We start from the raw sequence: 20,334 nt of genomic DNA, 5'->3' as shown, positions 1-20,334 counted from the left end.
GCTGTGGCACTGAGGAGCAGGATGTCACTGGAGTCACCTGCCCCCTGATTTCTGGGTGCCTGTGTGCGTCAGTCCATGCCACAGTTCCCAAGAACCAGAGTGGCTGACCTCTGGCTCCTGCCCATGTCTGGTGGAGTTCTCCAAGGCCATCAATATAAAAGCTAACTGCTTTAAAGGCTGACAAATCCTTTTGGATCTCCAAGGTCACTGAACCTGAGTATCTGTGTGAATCTTCTTTCAAGTGCTGCTGGGCTGCTTAGAGCAGGAGTGCTGATGTGTGACAGGAGGAGAGGGACCAGATTTTTATGCTACTCTGTGCTGTAGGTTCACTGCAGAGCAGGAAATATGTTCTTGGGGGTTTTTTATTTCTCCTTTTTCTGATGCTGCTTGCTTGAATGCTGGGATGCTATTCACTAAAGCCATCCTTGCAACTTTCCTCCTTGACTTTGAAAGAGAATTAAACGGGAGTAGGACTCCCTCTAATGCTGAGATGTGGAGCTAGAGCTCTCACCACTATAACTGAGAATGTAGTTACACAGCTCCTTAATTAAATTTCTTCATGAAATTAAATTACTTTTTTAAAAACAACTGTTTCTTTACACTGGAAGTGCAGGTGGGAATGTTTAGTGATACAGAGTCAGATTTGGAGTTCATGTGTTAGAAGCCAAAGGAACAGCACAGAAGATTCCACTGAGTACAGGAGCCTGTGGTAGGTGCATCAAAAAATGGGATTGTTGGAGAAACCTTTCTCTCTGGGATGTGCTTGTTCTGTGGATGGAGAACAGGCAGCCATTTCTGGGACCAGCAACCACAGATGTTTTATGAGCTCAAGATTTGTCCAACAAAATTACCTGGCCTGTTTCCCTTAGTATCAGTTTATACCTAGGCCAGACTGGAAAAGGCAAATCTGTTTCTTAGAAAATTGGGATGTTCTAAAATTTGGTCCTGTTCAGATGTGGAGCACTGATGCAAGACTACACAGTTCTTCAAGGGAATGAATCCTAAATCTGGTCACCTGGAATCTGATGCTCTGAAGATAATGTTCAGGTGCTCAAAAGACTTTAAAAAATGTTAAGAAATAATGAAGAAAATCGATGAACTTGCTGATGATAGGGCCACATTGATAATTCATCCATCTTAAGTTTCTCCTAGGAGTGCCTAGGATTATTGTATTTACAGATTAGCAGAGCCCTTGAAAGCCCTCAATTTACTCATCTACATTTTCCCTTTCTGGGGGAAAATGTAAGTGAATAAAGCTGCCTGGAGAGCTGCAAAAACACCATCATGCTAAAAGAGACAGAGATTATCCAGGTCAGGAACTTATCTTTTCTTTGGCTCTAGAATAAGTCCAAATATAATTATTGAGAAATTTCCTGATTTCAAAGGAATGCACAGTAGGAATAGCTGGAAAGCAGCAATGGTGATTTTGCAGAAACTCTGCTGTGATTTTGGTAGTACAGGTGTGTCACTGGAAAAAAAAAAACTATGGAATAGCCTCCTCTAGTGGCAAATGCTTTATTAAGATTTTTCTGAACGCTTGAATCGTGGGAGGTTTTTACCTAATGAGGAAAGTAGGCCAAAATAAAGCCTGCAAAATAAGTGGTGACAGTTCTTTTGTCTGCAAGAGGTTTATGCTTCCACTTCTGGTGAACATATTAAGCTTCTCCTGCTAACAAACATTTTCCTGTGTGCTCAGTGCCCTGTGAGCAGCATGAACCAGGATGTGAGCACAGTGCTGGGATGGTGCATTTAATGATGGGGAGGAGGGCCTAGTGGATAGTACTGGCAAATAAAAACCCATTTACTCTGCTCATGATCCTCACTCACACTTCTCCAGTAGTATTTCCTACAACATCTTGTCAGTGGAATGGAACTTTGGGACAAAAATACTCCCATTTTGTGCTTGGATGAAGTGTTTTCAAGGCATTAACATCTGTGGCTTGTGATGAGAGTCTGGATAGCGGGGCAAGGATGAAATCCATTTCATTTATACCCCTACAAATACAGTTCCAGTTCTGTGTTTCCACATCAGGTCTTCACCAGGTGAAAATGTGGTCTGAATCCACCTGCAAAGTGTTTTGCTTTTACTGGAATGTACACAGGGAACTTGAGGCTGACTTTCCAGTGCAGGGTCTTCTTCATCAAAGATTCAGGGAAGTCTGCTCCTCCTTTTCTGTCCAGGGCTTAGGTCAAATTTTCAGTAGTTTATTTTCCTGTATTATCACAGGAAAGTAAATTAACAATTATTCACAGTGTTATAAAATATCAGGAGAAACTAAGAACAAAATCTGAAAGATTAAACCCAACCCCAAATTTCTGTCAAATTAAATTACTTTCAGCCCACTACTTTCCTTTGGTAAATAGAGAAATCATTATTTTATTAGAGCTAATTTATTTAGCTATCATAAATTAAATTACTTTTAGGGGCACTGATGTGTGCATTGATTTTGGCTGTGGATGCCTGCAGAGTGCTGTGAGCAGAGCTCTCCAGGAGAGCTGTGTTTGCTCAGAGTGTCTGCACATGGCTGGGTGGGGATGGGTGGCACCTGGCACAGGCACTGCCATCCAGACCATGCCTGCTCCAGGCTGGGCTGCTCCCTGGCCAGGGCTTGGGGTAGCCCAGGGTCTCTGGGCTGTGCTCAGCTGGGAGGTAACCCTGCCAGACTCTGGGCTGGACTGCTGAAGCCTCCTCCCAGAGATGGAGGAAAGGCTCTGCTGGTCCCCGAGGTCTGCCCAATGTTTCCTTGCAGTTGTCTCAGTGGGACTTTCGGTGGGGGTTTTTCAAAAGCGCTTCAGGGAGTTCAGTAAATGGGTGTCAGGGAAATGTAATGGGTTTTATGTTCTCAATTCTTTTAAGTGTTTTTGCAAATCCCATCACAAACATATGCACAGCGTCCAGCTCTTTTCCATCAACAGGCAGGCTTGGAAAGGGGTGGTCTTATTTTGGTCTGTAATGGAAAATAGGGAAATGTTCCTTTTGTCTTTGAGGGTTGATCTGCAGTACGTGGTGTACCACATATGGGTAGGGCCATGCTTTCATGAGGGCCTGGCTGAGGCAGTTGCTGTGGTTCCTTTTCCATCTTCAGTGAGTAAATGAAAGCTGTGTTTGAGTAGAAGTTAGCCAATGTGGTTGAAATTTTCTTTCCAGGTGTCAGAAGGATGCCATCCCCTAGGGCTCCTGGCAGCACACAGGTGACTCTAACACTGCTTGGAGCTGCTCTGGGCTTTTTCCAGCGTTTGCTCTGTGTTCATCAGCATTGCCCACGTAATGCCTGTGTTTTTCCCTGGGCTATGGGAAAGGCCAAGCCAGGAGCAGGGGCTCTGTCCTGAGCTGCTGCACAGTTGTCGTGCCAAAAGCCTCTGCAAATGCTGTTGCTGCCCTGGTGTGGCACAGCTGTAGGGGGGCTGCAGATCTGCCTCATTCCCCCATACATTAGAGGTGGAAGTGGGTGCCTGTCCCGGGGTGTTCCAGTGCTGCCCTGGGGGTCCTGCCAGAGCATTGTGTCTGCTCCTAGCAGTGATGCTGCTGGCTCAGGGCAGCCTAGACACCCTGCACAGCCCTCTCTGGGGCACAGCCTCACAAGCCCTGGCAGGAAATGTGCAGTTTCCCACTCGCAGCTGCCAAGTGACACCGTGCGGGCACCAGCTGACCCCAACAGTGTCACCCTGTCCTTGTGCAGCGTGTGGGAAAGCACAGCTAGGGCTGCTGATTTCAGAATGAGGAAATAATAGTTACTTCTGGTTATACTTGGTTTTGCAGCTTTGCCAAAATGCTCTGAATAGAATATAAAATAAACATCCTGTTCCAGTGGAGTACAATAGCTTCAGAAGCTAAGACTTGGACCGATTCTGTCTTTCCTACTTTATTTTTATGGCCCAACAGCAGAGTATTTCCACCTATTTGCAGGCAGGTATCAAAGTATCTCTTTTGCTTCTCTGTTTTAAATCCTGTGTCTGCCTGCAGGTTCTGATTTTCAATCTGAGCTTCTCTTGAGCTCAGGAAGTTTTTCATACAAGTTATAAACTGTTGGGACAGTTTCTGACATTTGGGAGTTTGCAGCTGTTCAGTTTTATAGGCTAAAAAATCAGAATTGAAAGTTTGCCCTTTCTGTAAAAGCATTGGCTGAGTTGCAGAACGCTTTCCAAACGTGAACTGCACAGATGCTGGCAGCTGCAGTGCTGCTCTTGCTTTTTGCAGCCTCACAGCAGCACTGAACTCCAGGTGCCTGTAGGAACATACCATGAAATCCTGCTCTCTGCCAGCCCGGGTTGTTCCACCAGGTGGCAGATGAAGCCAAGGAACGAAATCGCTGCGCTGACTTCACTCAGCTTCCCTTTCGAAAGTGGAAGCTGAAACATTCCCTGCGTCGAAATATTAAATAGTTTCACTCATTAATGAGATTCTTCTTGATTTTAGATTGCATGACAGGGCAGTGCAATCAGATCAAAAAGAGAGGGAAAAATGTATTGTCCCATTCAAATATATGATATTTCATTAATCTGAAACACAAAATTATAAAATTTGATTAATTCCTTCACTTTTCTTTGGAGCTAAAATTCATACTTCTGAATCACTTTATGAAAATATAATGATGACTCACACAGCAGTAGTCTGTGCAGGGCAGCTCCAGAACTCCAGAGGGGTGTTGTGTCTGTGTGGGCAGTTCAGAGCTCTCTGTTTGCCTTATTCCTTCTCCTGCAAAGTGGCAGGAGCCCTTTTATCTGTGTGTCCTGGCAGCTGCTGTTCAGTGTTGCAGTGGAGCTGCTGAGACAGCAGTGCTGGGCTTGCTCAGCCACAGTTCTGAGATTTTTTTGGTCGTAACAGCAGTAGCAGAAGTGGGGCCTGGGCAATTGGCCTCTTGCTGTCAGACGAGCTCATTGGGGGTTTTGTTGTTGGATTCCAGGGAGTAAGGTCAAGCCTGATTGTTGGTTTTTCTGGACAAGATGTATTCAAAAGCACAAAGCAGGATTCTATGAGATAGGATTGCCTCTGCGAGCCTTTCTTGCAGTGCCTGGCCCTTGTTTCGGCTTGCATCATTGCTCAGATGCAAGAGTCAGAGTTTCTCTGTTGTGGAGAACACACAGAGGGTGGAGCACTGTGCTGATGCGTGGCTGTGCTCTCTGCGAGGAGAGTGCTTGTTCCCAAAACAGCCAGCAACGCAACATGGGGCCATAAATCCCGCTGGGATCTGCCAAGTTATCTGTTCTGGCACGTAATACCATGGGTAAACTGATCAATTTTTGCCTTAAAGGGATGCTTTTGGAGGGCTAATTTGAGCTTTTCTCTTCAGATGGTTAGAAACATAAATGCCCTCTCCAAAATGTCTTCTCTCCTTCTGCTTAGCTGTCTGCTCACTTCCTGGTTGGTTTGGGCTGGGGCTCCATCACATGTAATGGTCACTTGGGAAGGCAAACACCACGAATGTCCACCCCTTCCTTCTTCTTCCCCCAGCTTTTGACACTGCCCCTGAGGCTGTATGGGCTGGGGTCACTGGAGGCCAGCTGTGCTGGCAGTGTCCCCTCCCAGCCCCTGGGCACCCCCAGCCCTCTCGCTGTGGGGTGCGGAGCAGGAAAGGCCTTGGCCCTGTGTGAGGAATAGCAAAACACCCCTGAATTATCAGCACCTCCCAGCACAAACCCAAAGCACAGTGCTGGACCAGCTGCCATGGAGAAAATGAACTCTGTCTCAGCCAAGGCCAACACAGCTCATCCTCAGCAGTTTTTATATTGTGACAGTCTCTGGGGGACCGTTCATAGCAAACAGCAGTTTGATTTTTATTGATACATTGGAGAAGAATAAAAAATGGCTGGTTTTATTGCAAATTCCACTTGTGGTCCTTCTGCTGCTCTCCAAAGTTGTTTTTTTAAGCTGATACCCCCCCGAGGCAGCTGTGCCCCAGCACAGGTGAGGTGGGAGCTGGCTGAAGGCAGGATCTCAGAGGAGCCGAGTTCCTTCATGCTGGGTGGCTCCAGCCTTGTGCTGAGGGACATAATGGACATAAAGGGATCAGAACAAACCAGAGATCAGACAGGAGCTGCATTTTCCTCTCATTAATGAAAACAACAAACTAAGCTGATATGCACTGAGTAACTAGATAGTGATAAGGATTAGCTCAACCAGGTCATGGTTTCAACATACAACTCCAATTATATTGTAAAGCTTCAGAATGATTCTGAACTGCTTAAACCATTTTGGAGGTAGGATGAAGAGTACAGAAGAGACATTTTAGTAAGATCCATGTCTGTTTTAGGGGGTTATCATTAAGGTCATGTAGACTTTGGGAATCTACTGTTGCCAGTAGAAGAACAACATTTACTAGGGATTAACTTTGTTTATAATTGCCTGTCTTGGCAGTTGCCACTTTGGGCTTTTGACTGCCTGTCAGTAGTTGACACGGGTGACAGAAAACCTATTGACTCAAGGTCAGTCCTGAAATCAATAGAACTCAGCAGGCCATTAGAGATGGACTTGTCTACATTCTTCAGCATGGCTTTTTGACTTCTTTTTTTGTGAAAACAGTGCCATTTCCAAGTGGAGAGGTCTCAAAATCAACTTCACTTTTTTTTTGCTCCAGTGCAGTTTTCCTTGTGTGGTACTGTTTATTTCTGGCAACAATAATTAAGCGTGTTTTTAATTGTACGGTGTAGTTGGATATCAGGATTATTCACAGCTTGATTATGCTTAATCATGGCATAAGAAATAGGGAATATTCTAAAATTATGCAGTTTCACAGCATGGTATGTTTCTACATACTTCCGGTTGTGAATTCCAAAGATATATGAGTAGTTGTGTGTGTTAGTAAACACTAAAATATTGGTTTTGGAAAATTTTTTATTAGTAGTAAATTGGTGAGCTTCACCTTTCAGGCCTAGATCCAGCACAGCATCAATGCTAAGAGAGGTTGAAATGCTTGGGAAGCTTCAGCTGCCAGATCTCATTTTAATGCCCAAGGCCTAGCATCTGGAAGGGGTTTGCTTGTTTGTGACCTGAAGGGTCTGAGCCTTAGCAAGTCTCACACTGACAGTGACTGTGGTGAAGGAATTCAGGAGATGCTGCTCCTCAGAGGGAGTAGGATGCTTTGCCCTGACAGACAGGTGGATGTGTGCTCATTGTGGGTGAGCAGAGTGACCCCAGGATAAACAGAGCTCAGGCTCACGTCACCTGTAAACATGTCTGGAGGGAGTGCTGACCCTGGGGAAGAGTCAGAGCCTTTGCAAATAGCTCCTCTCCACTACTTGGAATTTTATGGTTTCACAACGAACAAATCAAACTTGGAACAATATTTGACTTCAAAATTTGGCTCTGCTTCTAAAGTGCCTAAATCTCATTATTTACATAACGTGTGGGCGTGGGCTTAATTTACTGTACTGAGGAAAGATGGGTTAAAGGTCTCAGTCTAGTTCAGCAGGTGAAAAGTTAAATCCAGCCCTGGATTAACACAACTGAAGTATAAGTGTAGCCACATTTTGGAGCACATGGTCTGCAGTATTTAAAAGCATCTTCAAAAGCAAATCTCAGTGTTTCTTAGCTTGTCAAGATTGCATTGGGAGTTGTAGGTTTGGTTGACCCCAACTAGAATAACTGCAATATTTTTCGCTATATCCAAATGATGAACTCTCCTGAAAGGCAGTGACAAAGCTTAACAATTTTGAAAGGTAATTATTTCAGAATTGTTAGCAAATTTAATTCTTGCAAGTGTTTTTATACTTGTAACATGTGTGGTACATCAATAATTCAGCTTATTTAAAGTAGAAGGAAATTATGGTACATATTGAGCCTCCTGAATGCTGTTGAGCTATTCCTATTGCAAATTGCCTTACAGAAAGAGCATCAAATAAACCAAGCACCAGGCTCCTATGGCTGGTGATGCACTGCAGGATCCTGTTACAGCCTCTCTTTGTAATTCTAGGAGGCAGAAAAAATCTGACACTGAAAAATAATAAGTTTAAGCAAATCATGTAGGAGAAACGTACATTTATGTCCAAGAAATGGTGAGATGTTGCCAGAACAATGCAACTACATTATGAATCTTTAATGATTCTGAAAGTCATAATGGTCTGTCACTAATGCCCATTAATGATCTCTCTATACCACGAGTATGGCTTGATGTTTCTGGCCAGTACCTTAGAGAATACTTTAAATGTGCCTTAAACTTTCTCGGATCTACTCCCCGTGTGTCTGCTCCAAATGTAGACTGCAACTGTCTGGGCAGGAGCAGCTTGTAAGGCAGCATGGCTTTGGGGATAAGAAAGTCTTATTCAGGTAAGATGTATTTAAGCAATATTTTTTACAGGAAAAAAATGAGAAGGTATTTCCTGGCAACTAATCCTCTGTAGAGGTTATAAACTATATAAAGAAAACAGAGGTTAATATTTCTTTAATACTAAGAATGTGGTTGTTCTTTGACTTCATGAATTTTCTTTGGTAACTCTAAAAAATGTCATTTAAGAAGGAAAAGGCAGGTGTTACTGTTGATTCCTACTGATTGGGACTGTAAATAGACTGAATATTTGTCCTGATGGAATATATGTTTCACATGTCAAACAGGTTGATTTTATGGCCTTTTAAACATTTGTGCCATGTGTTTAGTTAAGCTTTTGTCAGGTATAAGGATTGCTTTAAAGAAAAAGCAAAGGATTCCATTTCTTTTCTAATTGCCTTTCATCAGAGTACTGTGCTTAACCTTAAATGAAGACAATCTTGTCATGGTGTTAATAATGTAAAAACATTTTCAATACAAAACCATCTTAATTTCTCTATTCTTTTGTCCATGTTTTAGCTGAAGGCTTATGGTGGTGTCATTTAGTTTTCTTCAATAATGAAAGAGTGTGTTCTCTGCTTGGGGTACGTGAAATGATCAGATTACTGTAAGAACCAACGCCCTGCAGCTATAAGAGAAGAGCAAATCCAGGGACTTTTGGAAAATACCCCAATATCAGACAATAATGTGATAGAGCATTCAGCATTAACCATGAGCCTTAGATATTAGCTGCGCTATGTGTCATTCTGTATTAGAAATAACAAGCTTAATAATCAACTTTTATGACATTGGCATCCATTTTTCTTTTTCTCTTTAAAATTAATAGAGTAAATCTGAGTACAGTAAAGTGTGTGGTGCCAAGTGTGCACTCTGTGATGGTTTTGCCATTTACCAAGTATGACCACTACGAATATTAAGGGTATTGTTAACTGCTAAATGCCTGCTCTGCCACAGAAGCAGTAGGTTTTGTAGCTGGTGGGGGTAAACTTGAAGTGGGTCTGAAGCAGTCGAGAGCTTTTGCTGTGGGTTAGGTTTAGGGGTGTCTGTTGCATAGCCCCAGTGTGCAGCTGGTACGGACCATGTGTGGGGCTGTGACTGTGTGTGGGGCTGTGACTGTGTGTGGGGCTGTGAGTGCCCGTGTGTGGGGCTGTAAGTGCCCGTGTGTGGGGCTGTGACTGTGTGTGGGGCTGTGACTGTGTGTGGGGCTGTGAGTGCCCGTGTGTGGGGCTGTGAGTGCCCGTGTGTGGGGCTGTGAGTGACTGTGTGTGGGGCTGTGACTGTGTGTGGGGCTGTGAGTGACTGTGTGTGGGGCTGTGACTGTGTGTGGGGCTGTGAGTGCCCGTGCATTGGGCTGTGACTGTGTGTGGGGCTGTGAGTGCCCGTGTATTGGGCTGTGACTGTGTGTGGGGCTGTGAGTGCCCGTGCATTGGGCTGTGACTGTGTGTGGGGCTGTGAGTGCCCGTGTATTGGGCTGTGACTGTGTGTGGGGCTGTGAGTGCCCGTGTATTGGGCTGTGACTGTGTGTGGGGCTGTGAGTGCCCATGTGTGGGGCTGTGACTGTGTGTGGGGCTGTGAGTGCCCATGTGTGGGGCTGTGACTGTGTGTGGGGCTGTGACCGTGTGTGGGGCTGTGACCGTGTGTGGGGCTGTGACTGTGTGTGGGGCTGTGACCGTGTGTGGGGCTGTGAGTGCCCGTGCATTGGGCTGTGACTGTGTGTGGGGCTGTGAGTGCCCGTGCATTGGGCTGTGACTGTGTGTGGGGCTGTGAGTGCCCGTGTATTGGGCTGTGACTGTGTGTGGGGCTGTGAGTGCCCATGTGTGGGGCTGTGACTGTGTGTGGGGCTGTGACCGTGTGTGGGGCTGTGACCGTGTGTGGGGCTGTGACTGTGTGTGGGGCTGTGACTGTGTGTGGGGCTGCGAGTGACTGTGTGTGGGGCTGTGACTGTGTGTGGGGCTGTGACCGTGTGTGGGGCTGTGACCGTGTGTGGGGCTGTGACTGTGTGTGGGGCTGTGACCGTGTGTGGGGCTGTGACCGTGTGTGGGGCTGTGACCTTTGTGCGGGGATGTGACCGTGGTGGGGATGATGTGACCGTGGTGGGGAAGGCCGGGTGTTCTGCTCGAGCTGGGATCTGCTCGGGGTCGCAACGGGCAGGAGGAGGATGCGGGATGAGGGTTGCAGGGTGCGGGATGAAGAATGCGGAATGAGGGATGCAGGGTGCGAGATGAGGGATGCAGGCTGCGGGATGAAGGATGCGGGATGAGGGATGCAGGCTGCGGGATGCGGGCTGGGCACGGAGCGGCCGCCCTGGCTGGGCAGCACCGCGGACAGCGCCTGGTCCCGGCCAGTGGAGCTGTTCAGGAGCGGTCTGGAGGCAGCCCCGTGCCCGGCGTCCTGGCATGCCCTGTGCCCTGGGCTGCCCTGTGCCCTGGGCTGCCCTGTGCCCGGTGTTCTGTGCCCTGGGCTGCCCGCGGATGCCCGGGGGTGCCGTGCCTGGCAGGCAGTGGCAGGCCGCGTTCTCCCTCGCAGCCCGTGCCATGATCCCGGAGCCCCGCAGCTGCAGGAGGCTCCAAAACCCGGGGCAGCTCAGCGGCTCTCCCGGCTCGGCCCAGCCCGGCCCGGCCCAGCCCGGCCCAGCCCAGCCCTGCCGAGCTTGCTGGTACTTCCACCCAGGTGTTCGCTGTAGTTACACATCAGCACTGACAGACCCCGAACTGCCCCGGAAAGCAGAAACCTTGCCGGGGCACTTACCCGGACTGACTGCAGGTGTCTCTCTTGATTCTCATTTTCATCATTTTATTTTTTTCCAGTACTTTCAGTACTGTTTCTGTTCCATTTGTTGGGTTTGTAACTCTTTACAAATTCGTGTTTTACTGCATACTTCCTGCACAGGAAACTCTACTTTTTGCTGAAAGCTTCCTGAAAAAACTGTACATCAGAAATTTTTAAGTAAGCTAAAATTTATGGCATTAATGGTTTAAAAATATAGTTACTGAATAAGATGTTTCATATACTGCAGAGCTGGGGAAAAAAAAAAAAGGACTGAGGGACTTGAAAGTTTCTTCCGTCACTAACAGCTCCCCTTTGATTCCTTAGTGTTTGTGCATCTCAGCTTTTCTGTAACATTTTGGGTTTGCTCATATTTCTGAGTCAGGCAGAAGAAAGGCAGAAAAAAGAGCCTGTATTTATGCTTGTATGAATATATGCCCAAATAACTTCTTACAATCCTACCTATTTCTGTTCCTGACAATCTAAGTCTGCTCCTTGTCCCTTCCCAGCAGAAGCTCCCAAGCCTTGGAATGTTGTGTTGTAGATAAAGCTAAACTAAGTTTATTTGTTCGTAAACAAGGTTAAGTTGATCTCAGCTGAAGGATAAGGACATGGAGATACTGATGGGTTTTGTGACTACTTCTCCTCAGAAGCATGTTGTAGTTTTTAATGAAACAAGAGAAGATGATCTGGTAGGAAGAGGTGGAAGATGAGAGTGATGAACAAGGGGCTGGGGGCTGAAGGGAGAGGACAGAAATCCTGTGTAACAGTGTGTCTGTCTGCTGTGAATTCAGCTCAGCACGATTTAGCTCTGTGACTGGGGTGTTGCAAAGGCCATACATATGGAGTGAGAATTTGATTAAAATCGTGGTATTATCTTTGTGTCTACTTGTGCAGCTTAGTCTACTCCTTTTGTGGTGGGTTTAGGTAGAAATGTGCCACGGGAGGGACAGTTACCCAGTCTGTGCAAGCAAATGGGGCCCTGCTGTAGCTCAGCTGGACCTAAGCAAGGAATAACAGTACTGAGCTTGGGCAGCTTCAGATCTCTCTCTCTTTCTCTGATTTCTGAGCAATGTTTCTCTGCATAGCAACAGAACCCTTTTGAGCTTTCTGATGAGGTCTGAGTCCCCAGAAATGTTCCCAGCCGCTAATGCGAATATTGGGAGCAGCAGCAGATGTTCTGCCATTAGCTTCCTTCTCTGAATTGACTTCTCTGAATTTCTTCTAATTTGCTTATGTGAAATTTGCATACACATTTTTTCCAGTCTTCAGACCTATTTAAATCCCACAGAACAGATGCTGGCTTATGGTTCATGTTCATGTTTGCTGGCCAATATTTTTCATGGTGTTGCTTGTGAAAACAGTGCATCTAACCTATGGCAATGAATTATCTTTTGTTTACTTGCGATGCACTGTACTTTTCAATTCTAAATCCCTGTGTAATTTCTAGTTGTCACCTTTGTTCTGTTCTTGCCAGCAGCAGCTCCTGTCATGGGGCTAATTCCTGCAGGGCCAGTTGAGTGTGGGAAGTGTGACTGAGCCACTGCCTGGGCTGGATTTATGTTCCCATGTGTGAGTGAGCACTGCCAGAAGCAAGACCCTGAGCTGTGCTGACCTTCATTAAGGGACTACTTAATTTTGCTGGTGGTGAATATTACTTATCATAATGATGCATGAGGTATAGTCTCAATCACTCTGCAACAAGTTCAGTAAAGCAGAGGTAATGTTTTCCTTCATATAGCTGGGAAAATAATGGTGTTCTTTATATGGGAATGAATTGCCATCTGGAGTTGTCTTTCTCTCTTATTTCTTGAGTATTCAGCCCAGATACCCAGTCAAATGAGCTTAGATAAACATACTTTTTATATCACTTCAGTCAGATATGTCTTGTTACACCTCTATTCATACCACGATTATTACATGGTGAACTGAGAAGCTCAGGCTCATGGCTCTTTTCCTTATTTTTAAGGATATACCTTCTTCTGCTTGCAGAGACTGACCAGTGTTTTGTTTGGATAAGCTGGTTCCAGTTCCATGCCGGTGAGAGAGCCAGGCCCCCCTTCGACATTTCCAGAAGCGTCATTGACCGTGCAGGGTCTAACTCCAGTTCCTGGAGAGCTCTATTTCTATCCGAGACACAACACTTCTTCCTCAAAGTCCCTCTCATTTGTGACCAGCTCTGCTCACCTTCTCATTTGTCTGTGTGAATGATGCCATGGTCTTGGCATTCAGGTAAAAGTCACTGAAAAGCAGTTCTAGGCCCTTCTGACCCTAGGCCAGGTAATTTGTTTTCATCATTAGCAACCAGCTGAGCTTTACAGAGTTAACAGAGCAATGAGAATTAGCAGGCCTGGCATCTGTCACAGGATTACAATGGACTGGGCTCTGGGGTGGTGTGAAGCCAAGCAGTGGGGCAGAAGCTAGTTCTGAGCAGAGCAGGAAGCATGACTGTGAGAAGCTGGGGAAATGCTTGGATGCCAGTGGAAAGAGGAGAACTCTCAGAGGCTCCAGCTCACTGTATACCCACTAGTCTGTTTTATTCAAGCTGTTGACAAAGGATGAACCATCAGATCTATGAAAAGGTGGGAAAAAATCTTATTTGAGTAATATGACCATTTCCAGGCAACTTGCCTTGGCTCTGTGAAGGACGGTTTACAGTGTTTTGTCATGTGTAAAGTGGCCTTATGTTAAGTTTGACAGTGGCACACAGCCCACACTTCTGGTGTGTCCCATGCTGAGATGTAAATATTTCAGGGATGATAAGCTGTCATTTACACTGATGTTTCCAAGAGCCATCATGCTGGGAGGTGAGTGAGCAGATCCTTCAGTGCATACTGATGTGGGAGTATTGTTTGGCTTTGTGGTGGGCAGAGAAGTCACTTGGTCACTGCTCAAGTTCCTGGCTCAGCTCAGGCCCCCCAGACGCAGGAATAACACATTCCCATTTCAGGAGCCCGCAGAGCTGTGGGAACTGATCTCTTGTGTTTGTTCTGTGACCTTTCCCAGCTGATTGGCACTGATCTTTTATGCACCGGATAGACAAGCTTTTGTGGTTGACATTTTGGGATGACTGAATATGAATTAGCCTAGGTAAAAATACTTCTCTTTTTCTATCTTCAAACAATGCCCTCCTTTTCCAGAAATGGCTGCACTAGCAGGTTAGATCAAATCCAGTTTTTACTGACATGGTGCTGTAAAGGAATTGGACTTCACATCTGGAAAAAGGCAGAACGGGGTTTTCTCTCGTTAGTATTTTCTGTGAGAATCTGAGAGGAAACCGGTTCTTTATATGAGGTGTCGTGGCCATCCTGAGCATTTAGCAGGTCATGTAAGTCACAAAGAAGAGACCTAAATTCTTGTCAATCAGAAGACCTTGCCCTAGCAAACTTGTGTAGGTATGAGAAGAGAATGGGTTTAGACTATGAGAACCTTTTGTGATGCATCAGCTACACAATTACTTTTAAATATCTCAGCAGTCCTAGTGAGATGTCTCACATGTTGAAGTCGGGGGGGTGTTTCTGTGCTTTGCTGGATGGGGGACAGTTTTGGCACATCCAGTCCTGTGCACCAGCTGTACTGGGGTCTCTTCTGGTGTTAGGATTCGTGATTCTGTTCCCTGAGAAGATAAAAATGAACCAGTCACCTCATCCTTTGGGGAAGAAGTGGGTCTAGGTGCCACTGGTGTCAGAGGAAGCTCTTGACTTTTTCCTGTTTCTGAGCAAGGCTGTCCAGTGCACTTCCACATAAAATGATGGCACAGACACACACAGAGGAACATCCATATCACTATTTACAAGTGCCCTTATGCTCTCAACATAAAAATACTTCTCTTTGCAGCTGCTTATTGCGGCCATTCTTTACTATTAATTTTCAGGTAGCCCAGTTGGTCTGTTACTAAAATGTCCTCAAGTTTGAGCTCTTGGGCTGGAACTGCTTGGAAGCTCAGCTTCCACTAACACCTTTTTTCATCTTACCCTGCAGTAAAGCCCAGGCTGACTGTTATTTGACCCCTGTGTGGGTAAAACCCAAGCTCTGGGGGTGGTGAGGGGCCAGCAAAGCTGCTCACCCCTGAGCAGAGAGCAGTCGGCCCTGCTGTGCTGCAGGCTGTGTCCAGCCTGGAGCTGGCTGCAGAGGAAAGGCTGAGTCATTTCCATGGGATATTTCACAGAGGAGTTAAGTGATGCGGGACTTGGTTCTGAGCAGCTCTGCTTCCTGGTGAATAGTAATTCTGTTTACTTAGAAGAGCAAAAACCACCGGGGCCCTCAGTGCTGCTGTGTCATCCCTAACTGGAGCAAGTCTTGTTTATCTCATCCTGAAAAGAGGGAGACGAGAGTCTGGTGGTGCTTTTCAGAAAATAATGCTCTACTTTTGGAGAGTGTAGGCAGTGGAAATAGTCCATAACTTTGATGTTTGAAACTTTTTTTTCCCTACTTTTTCTGTAACACCAAGAACAAAAGAGCCTCAGGAGGGACTCCTGACACCCAATGCCAGGCTGATTTGTTTTGTCATACCAAAGCAGCTTCAAGCTTTTGGTAACTGTAGAGGAGTCGTTTGGCATTTAAGATGGACTGAGTGAGGCTTCTTCTGGTCTGATTTTGATGCAGCATTTGTTTTGCCCAAACGCTGTTAGTTTATATAGGATCAAGTATAAATCTTTTACTACTTTTTATATAGGGGAACAGGAAATAACTCAGAATGCTGTTCAGTCTGAGGATGGGATATTTTGACCCAAGGTGCTGGAAGTCAGTTCCTACTTTATGGCAGCATGTCATGGGAATTGCTGATGCTTCACGGGGCACAGGGGAGCGTGGGTCCCCTGCAGTGTGACACGTTGGGCCTATGGTCAGTGAGGAGCGCTGGGGGAAGGAATTCCTCTGCTCAGGGCTGCCCTGGACCATGGACTTGCTGCACAATGGGGTTTGTCTGTCCTTGCAGCTGCTTCCATGGCAGGCAGCTCTGCGGCTGGCTTGGTATTTTTCACCAGGTCTCAATTTTTGATTTGCTCCACAAGAGATAGGACTGACTGTAAATCTTTTGTGCTCGGGGTAGATTCAAACTCAGAGCAAACAGCAGTGATCTGCGACCTGCCACAGGACAGATGGTTCAGGGAGGATGAACGGAAAAACAGAACTTTGGCACTTTCCTCTAATTCAGTGAAAGAGCCAACACTGCTTGGAGTTTGGGCCAGTGATGGGGGTTTGATTCCTTTCTGTGCAGGAGCCAGGACAAGGGCTGCCTGCTTTTGGTGCTGGCCGAAAACCATGTCCTGCCTCAGCCCAAGAGCCACTCCTGGCTTGGGTACCAAATCAAAGGCTTTGCTTCCACCCAATGCAGGCAACTTCTGAAGGATCAAGCATATTCTAGTGATCAGAATCGTGGAAATAATCATCAACAAACACTTAACAGGTGACTGGGAGGAAAAACTATAAATCAGAAGTGGGTGAGATCTTTGTCTGCTTCGAAACTGTGGAATTGCTTCTGGTCAGATCGCAGCTGCAGGGAGATCATGGCACTGTCTCTGACAGTAACTGACCAAGTCTGTCCCGTGCTGATTTCTCTTTGATTAAAATGGCACTGACAATTAACCCCTTGGCTTTAAATGTGCCCTACTGCAATAATCATAAGCAAAGAGAAAGAATGTGTGTTCAAGGAATGTCTGGTTGTCTTCTACGTTCAAAAAGTCTTTTGGAATGTAAATTTATTTATTTTACCTTTTTAGCGTGGTGGGGAGTGAACAGCTCTTGCTTTTCAAAGAAAATAAAGCTGTTCCTTGAGATTTTTATATCTGGAACACTGAAGTAGTCCAAAGGCTGGTCCTGTACCAAAGATGTTTTCCCAACAAGATCTTCATTTTCATGTGCCATTTATAGTAAATGAAGACATGTTTGTAGGAGTACCGATAGATGAAGAGGTTGCTCATGAAAAAAAACTGGAGGACTGTTTTTTGAAACTTAAATCTGATTACGCATATATGCTATTTTTGTTCCTCTCTTTAGTTATCTGTCAAGGAACATTTGTGCAAATGAATTTTCATTATGGATTTTAAGCATGCAGGCTGGAATGCTGGCAGAAAGATATCCCAAATACTGCTTTTATATACTGCTTTTCCCTGGGATTTTCAAGGTTAGCTGAATTCTGAGTTCTGGTTAGTCCTTGTGAAATGCAATGTCTTGTGACCTTGTAGGACAGATCACAATGAGGCAGCTTCACTTTGATCTGGAGATCAAACACTGCTTTCCAAATTGGGAATATTTATAGAGTAATGGGTGAGTCTCAGAAAAAACAAAACAAAACAAAACAAACAAGTCTCACTCATGACTGTACTGGAAGCAGAAAGATGGCAAAAATCATAGTATGTTACCGGTAAGTTGAGTAGGATGAGTTATTGCTAATAATATCCAACTGGCTGTCTCCTGTGTTGGATTTCTCATGTCTTATGTGGACTGGCAGATGAGAATAGTGGTGGAACTTGTGAATTGCAGCTATTTTTACCCTACCGTTAAACTTCAATAAGAAATTAGGAGTATTTGTTTAATATAAATGCACAGGCTGCCTCACAAACAAACGTGTGTGTGTGTAGGTGTGTGTGTACACAGGCAGTTCCTGCAGCACCGGGTGGCACTGGGGCTGTGACAGCACGCTGTCCCTGCAGGCAGTGACAGCCTGCACCGGCTGCGTGCTGGCACTGTGGGCTGGCCACTGCACGGGGTTCAGCGGGGCAGGGAGATCTGGAGCTGCTGTGAGCTGTTTGTAGCCGAGGGAAGGGCTGTAGCGTGTGCACAGGTACAGCAAACCTCGTTTGAGCTGAGCTGGGTGAAGGCGTTGGGCAGCACGGCCTCTGCTGCACCAGGGACTGTCCCAGTGTGTGACCCCAGGCAGGGAGGAGACCTGCTTCTGCTGAGAGCACGTGGAGGAGAGGAGGAAGGGACAGATGCCCTCAGAAGCCTGGCCGAGGCTGGAAGCACAGCAGGAGCCTGGTGCTGTCACACCAAGCCGCCCATCACTGGTGTCTTAGCCCCAGGAGAGCTGGCCCGGGGCACACGGGACACGGCAGCTGCCAGCCGTGGGTGACAGGAGCCTGTTGCCATCGCAGTGTCCGCCGGGCTCAGCTTGTGCATGGAACCAGCTCTCAGGGCCATCCCACCCAGCCTCAGTGCCTGCCTGTGAATCCCCTCTGCCTCGGGATGAATTCTCTCCATAGCTGTTTGCCCGCAGGGCTGCAGATCGCTGCTTTGTTTCCAGCCTGAACTGGCTTTGATTTGGGCTCCAGCTGTTGAAAGCACGCTAAAGGGCCGGGAGTGGGTTGCAAAGGGATCTCCAGGCCCTCCTATGTCCCGGGGCAGGGATGTGTCCGCAGGTCGGTGTCCACTGCAGGGCAGTGACCACAACGCAGTGCCGGGCTCGGCACTGCTGCGCTGCTGCCTGGGCACCTCCGCAGCCAAGGGCGAGTAAGCCCAGCTGGGGAGAGCCCGGCCTCGGGGCACACAGGAGCACGGTGGGGGGACAAAGGGACACGGGACAACATGGTAACGACAAGGAAATTGCTCTTTCTGAGGATTACCTCGTCTGCTACAAGGCTGGAGCTGAGAGCGGGCGGTGGAAAGGAACGGCGAGAGGCAAAAAGCCCCCCCAAAAATCAGAGAGGGGAGAGAGGGGACATCCTGTTAGGATGAGGGAGAGGCAAGGGGGAGCTGTGGCTGGAGCTGCTCGCCTGCCCTGAGCCCCGGCGCTGCTGCCAGCCAGGTGTGCTCGCTCCGGTGCCAGCGGGGCTGTTTGCTCACCGCAGTCACGTCTGTTTGGGTGTCTGCGCCTCCCGGGAGGCGGCTCCGAACGGCGCAGGTACCCCCTTCCCTGGTACCCCCTCCCGTGGTACCCCGCCCCTGGTACCCACCCCCCCCAGTACCCCCTCGGCACCCTTGGCTCTGCGCACCCCCCACCCCTGGTACCCTCCCCCCCGGTGCCCCCGCCCCTGGGCATCCTCTCCCGTGGCACCCCCGCCGTGGTGCCCCCGTCCCGAGCCCCCTCCCCGCCGTGGCCCCGCGGCAGCTCCGCAGCGCCGGGCAGGGCTCTCCGCTCGCCGCCGCGCCGGGAGAGGAGCCTGGAGGAGGAGGAGGCACGGGCGGAGGAGGAGGGAGGTGGTGATAAGGGGTTTGCTGCGTCGCCTCATTTCTGTACCCAGCGCACGGCTCGTGGGGAGTGCGCGGTGCCTGCATAGCTGCCGGAGGGATCCTGCCGCTGCTGCTGCCGCTGCCGCTGCAGTCCCGGCTCGGGAGCGCGGCTTGTTTACCGTCTGGGAAGTGCTGCGGTGCCAGAGCCGAACGTGCCGTGCAGGGAAGGCTGCACTCACCTGTCAGGAGCCTCAGGCTTCCCGAGGCGTTCGTCAGCCCGGGGCCGGGCATCCGCACTCAGCCCAGTGCCTCCACCACCAACTGATTCGGGTCTCTTCTTAAGTGAGAAGAGGAAAAAGGATCCAGAAAACCCCTGCAACTGGACAGCCCCTGCTGGAGTCTAACAGGTGTTTGCTGGGATTTGAATGGGGAGGGGACGGGTGGGGAGAGAAGTTAACTGCAGAAATCGGGGCTAGGAGAGATGCGATGATCTTGCACCAAGTGGACGGGCCATGTCTGCATGCCAGTAGCGCGTCTGGAGAAGCTTGGAGGGATGTCTTGCAAGTGATCTGCGTGATCTCCGTAAAAACGCTCGCCTCTGCCTGCAAACTTTCCCCTGCTAGAAGCTGGGAGGAATAAAGAAGCACCAGAACGTCGAAAGGGGAAGATCCCAGAGGACAAAATCGCTTGAGCCAAACTGTTGCGTGCCGAGCCGGGGTTCTGGTTCTGGTGCTCGTCCCGCTGGTGTGTCCTGGGCTTCCGTGCCGAGTGGCGGAGGGTGGCGTTTGCCGGGCTGCCCGGCAGCGTCCCCAGCCTTGGGGACGGGCCGAGCAGCATGCTGGCCACCACTGGCCAGCAACCCCCGCGCACCTGAGCCACCCAAGAGGCCGGGGCGGTGGCGGCCATGGCCGCAGCCATCGCCAGCTCCCTGATCCGCCAGAAGAGACAAGCCAGGGAGCGGGAGAAGTCCAATGCCTGTAAGTGTGTCAACAGCCCCAGCAAGAGCAAGGGAAGCTGCGACAAGAACAAGTTGAATGTGTTTTCCAGGGTCAAACTCTTTGGCTCCAAGAAAAGGCGAAGGCGGCGACCAGGTTGGCAAGGGTTATGTCTTTGGGGGGTTGGTTTGTTTGATGCCATGGAAGCTGGGATGTGTGTCAGGTGTGGGGAGAGGAGGGACGGGATCTCAGGGTCGTAAAAT

General features: G+C 48.0%; 1 protein-coding gene across 4 annotated transcripts in view; it reads left to right on the top strand.

Moving 5' to 3' along the window:
* Nucleotides 1-20,334, top strand: part of FGF13 (fibroblast growth factor 13) — a 206,045-nt gene that overhangs the window by 131,642 nt on the left and 54,069 nt on the right. The window contains exon 1 of one of the 4 annotated variants that reach the window (XM_063423328.1): nucleotides 20,041-20,227. The exons of the other annotated variants lie outside the window; for them this stretch is intronic. Coding sequence (XP_063279398.1) covers nucleotides 20,041-20,227 — 187 coding nt within the window. Of the gene's footprint in view, nucleotides 1-20,040; nucleotides 20,228-20,334 lie in introns of those variants that run through there. 4 annotated transcript variants of the gene reach the window in all.

Source organism: Prinia subflava, chromosome Z, assembly GCF_021018805.1.
Source record: "Prinia subflava isolate CZ2003 ecotype Zambia chromosome Z, Cam_Psub_1.2, whole genome shotgun sequence".
NCBI lineage: Eukaryota > Metazoa > Chordata > Aves > Passeriformes > Cisticolidae > Prinia > Prinia subflava.
The sequence above is the reverse complement of the archived record's forward strand: the minus strand, read 5'-3'. Positions and strand labels throughout refer to the sequence as shown.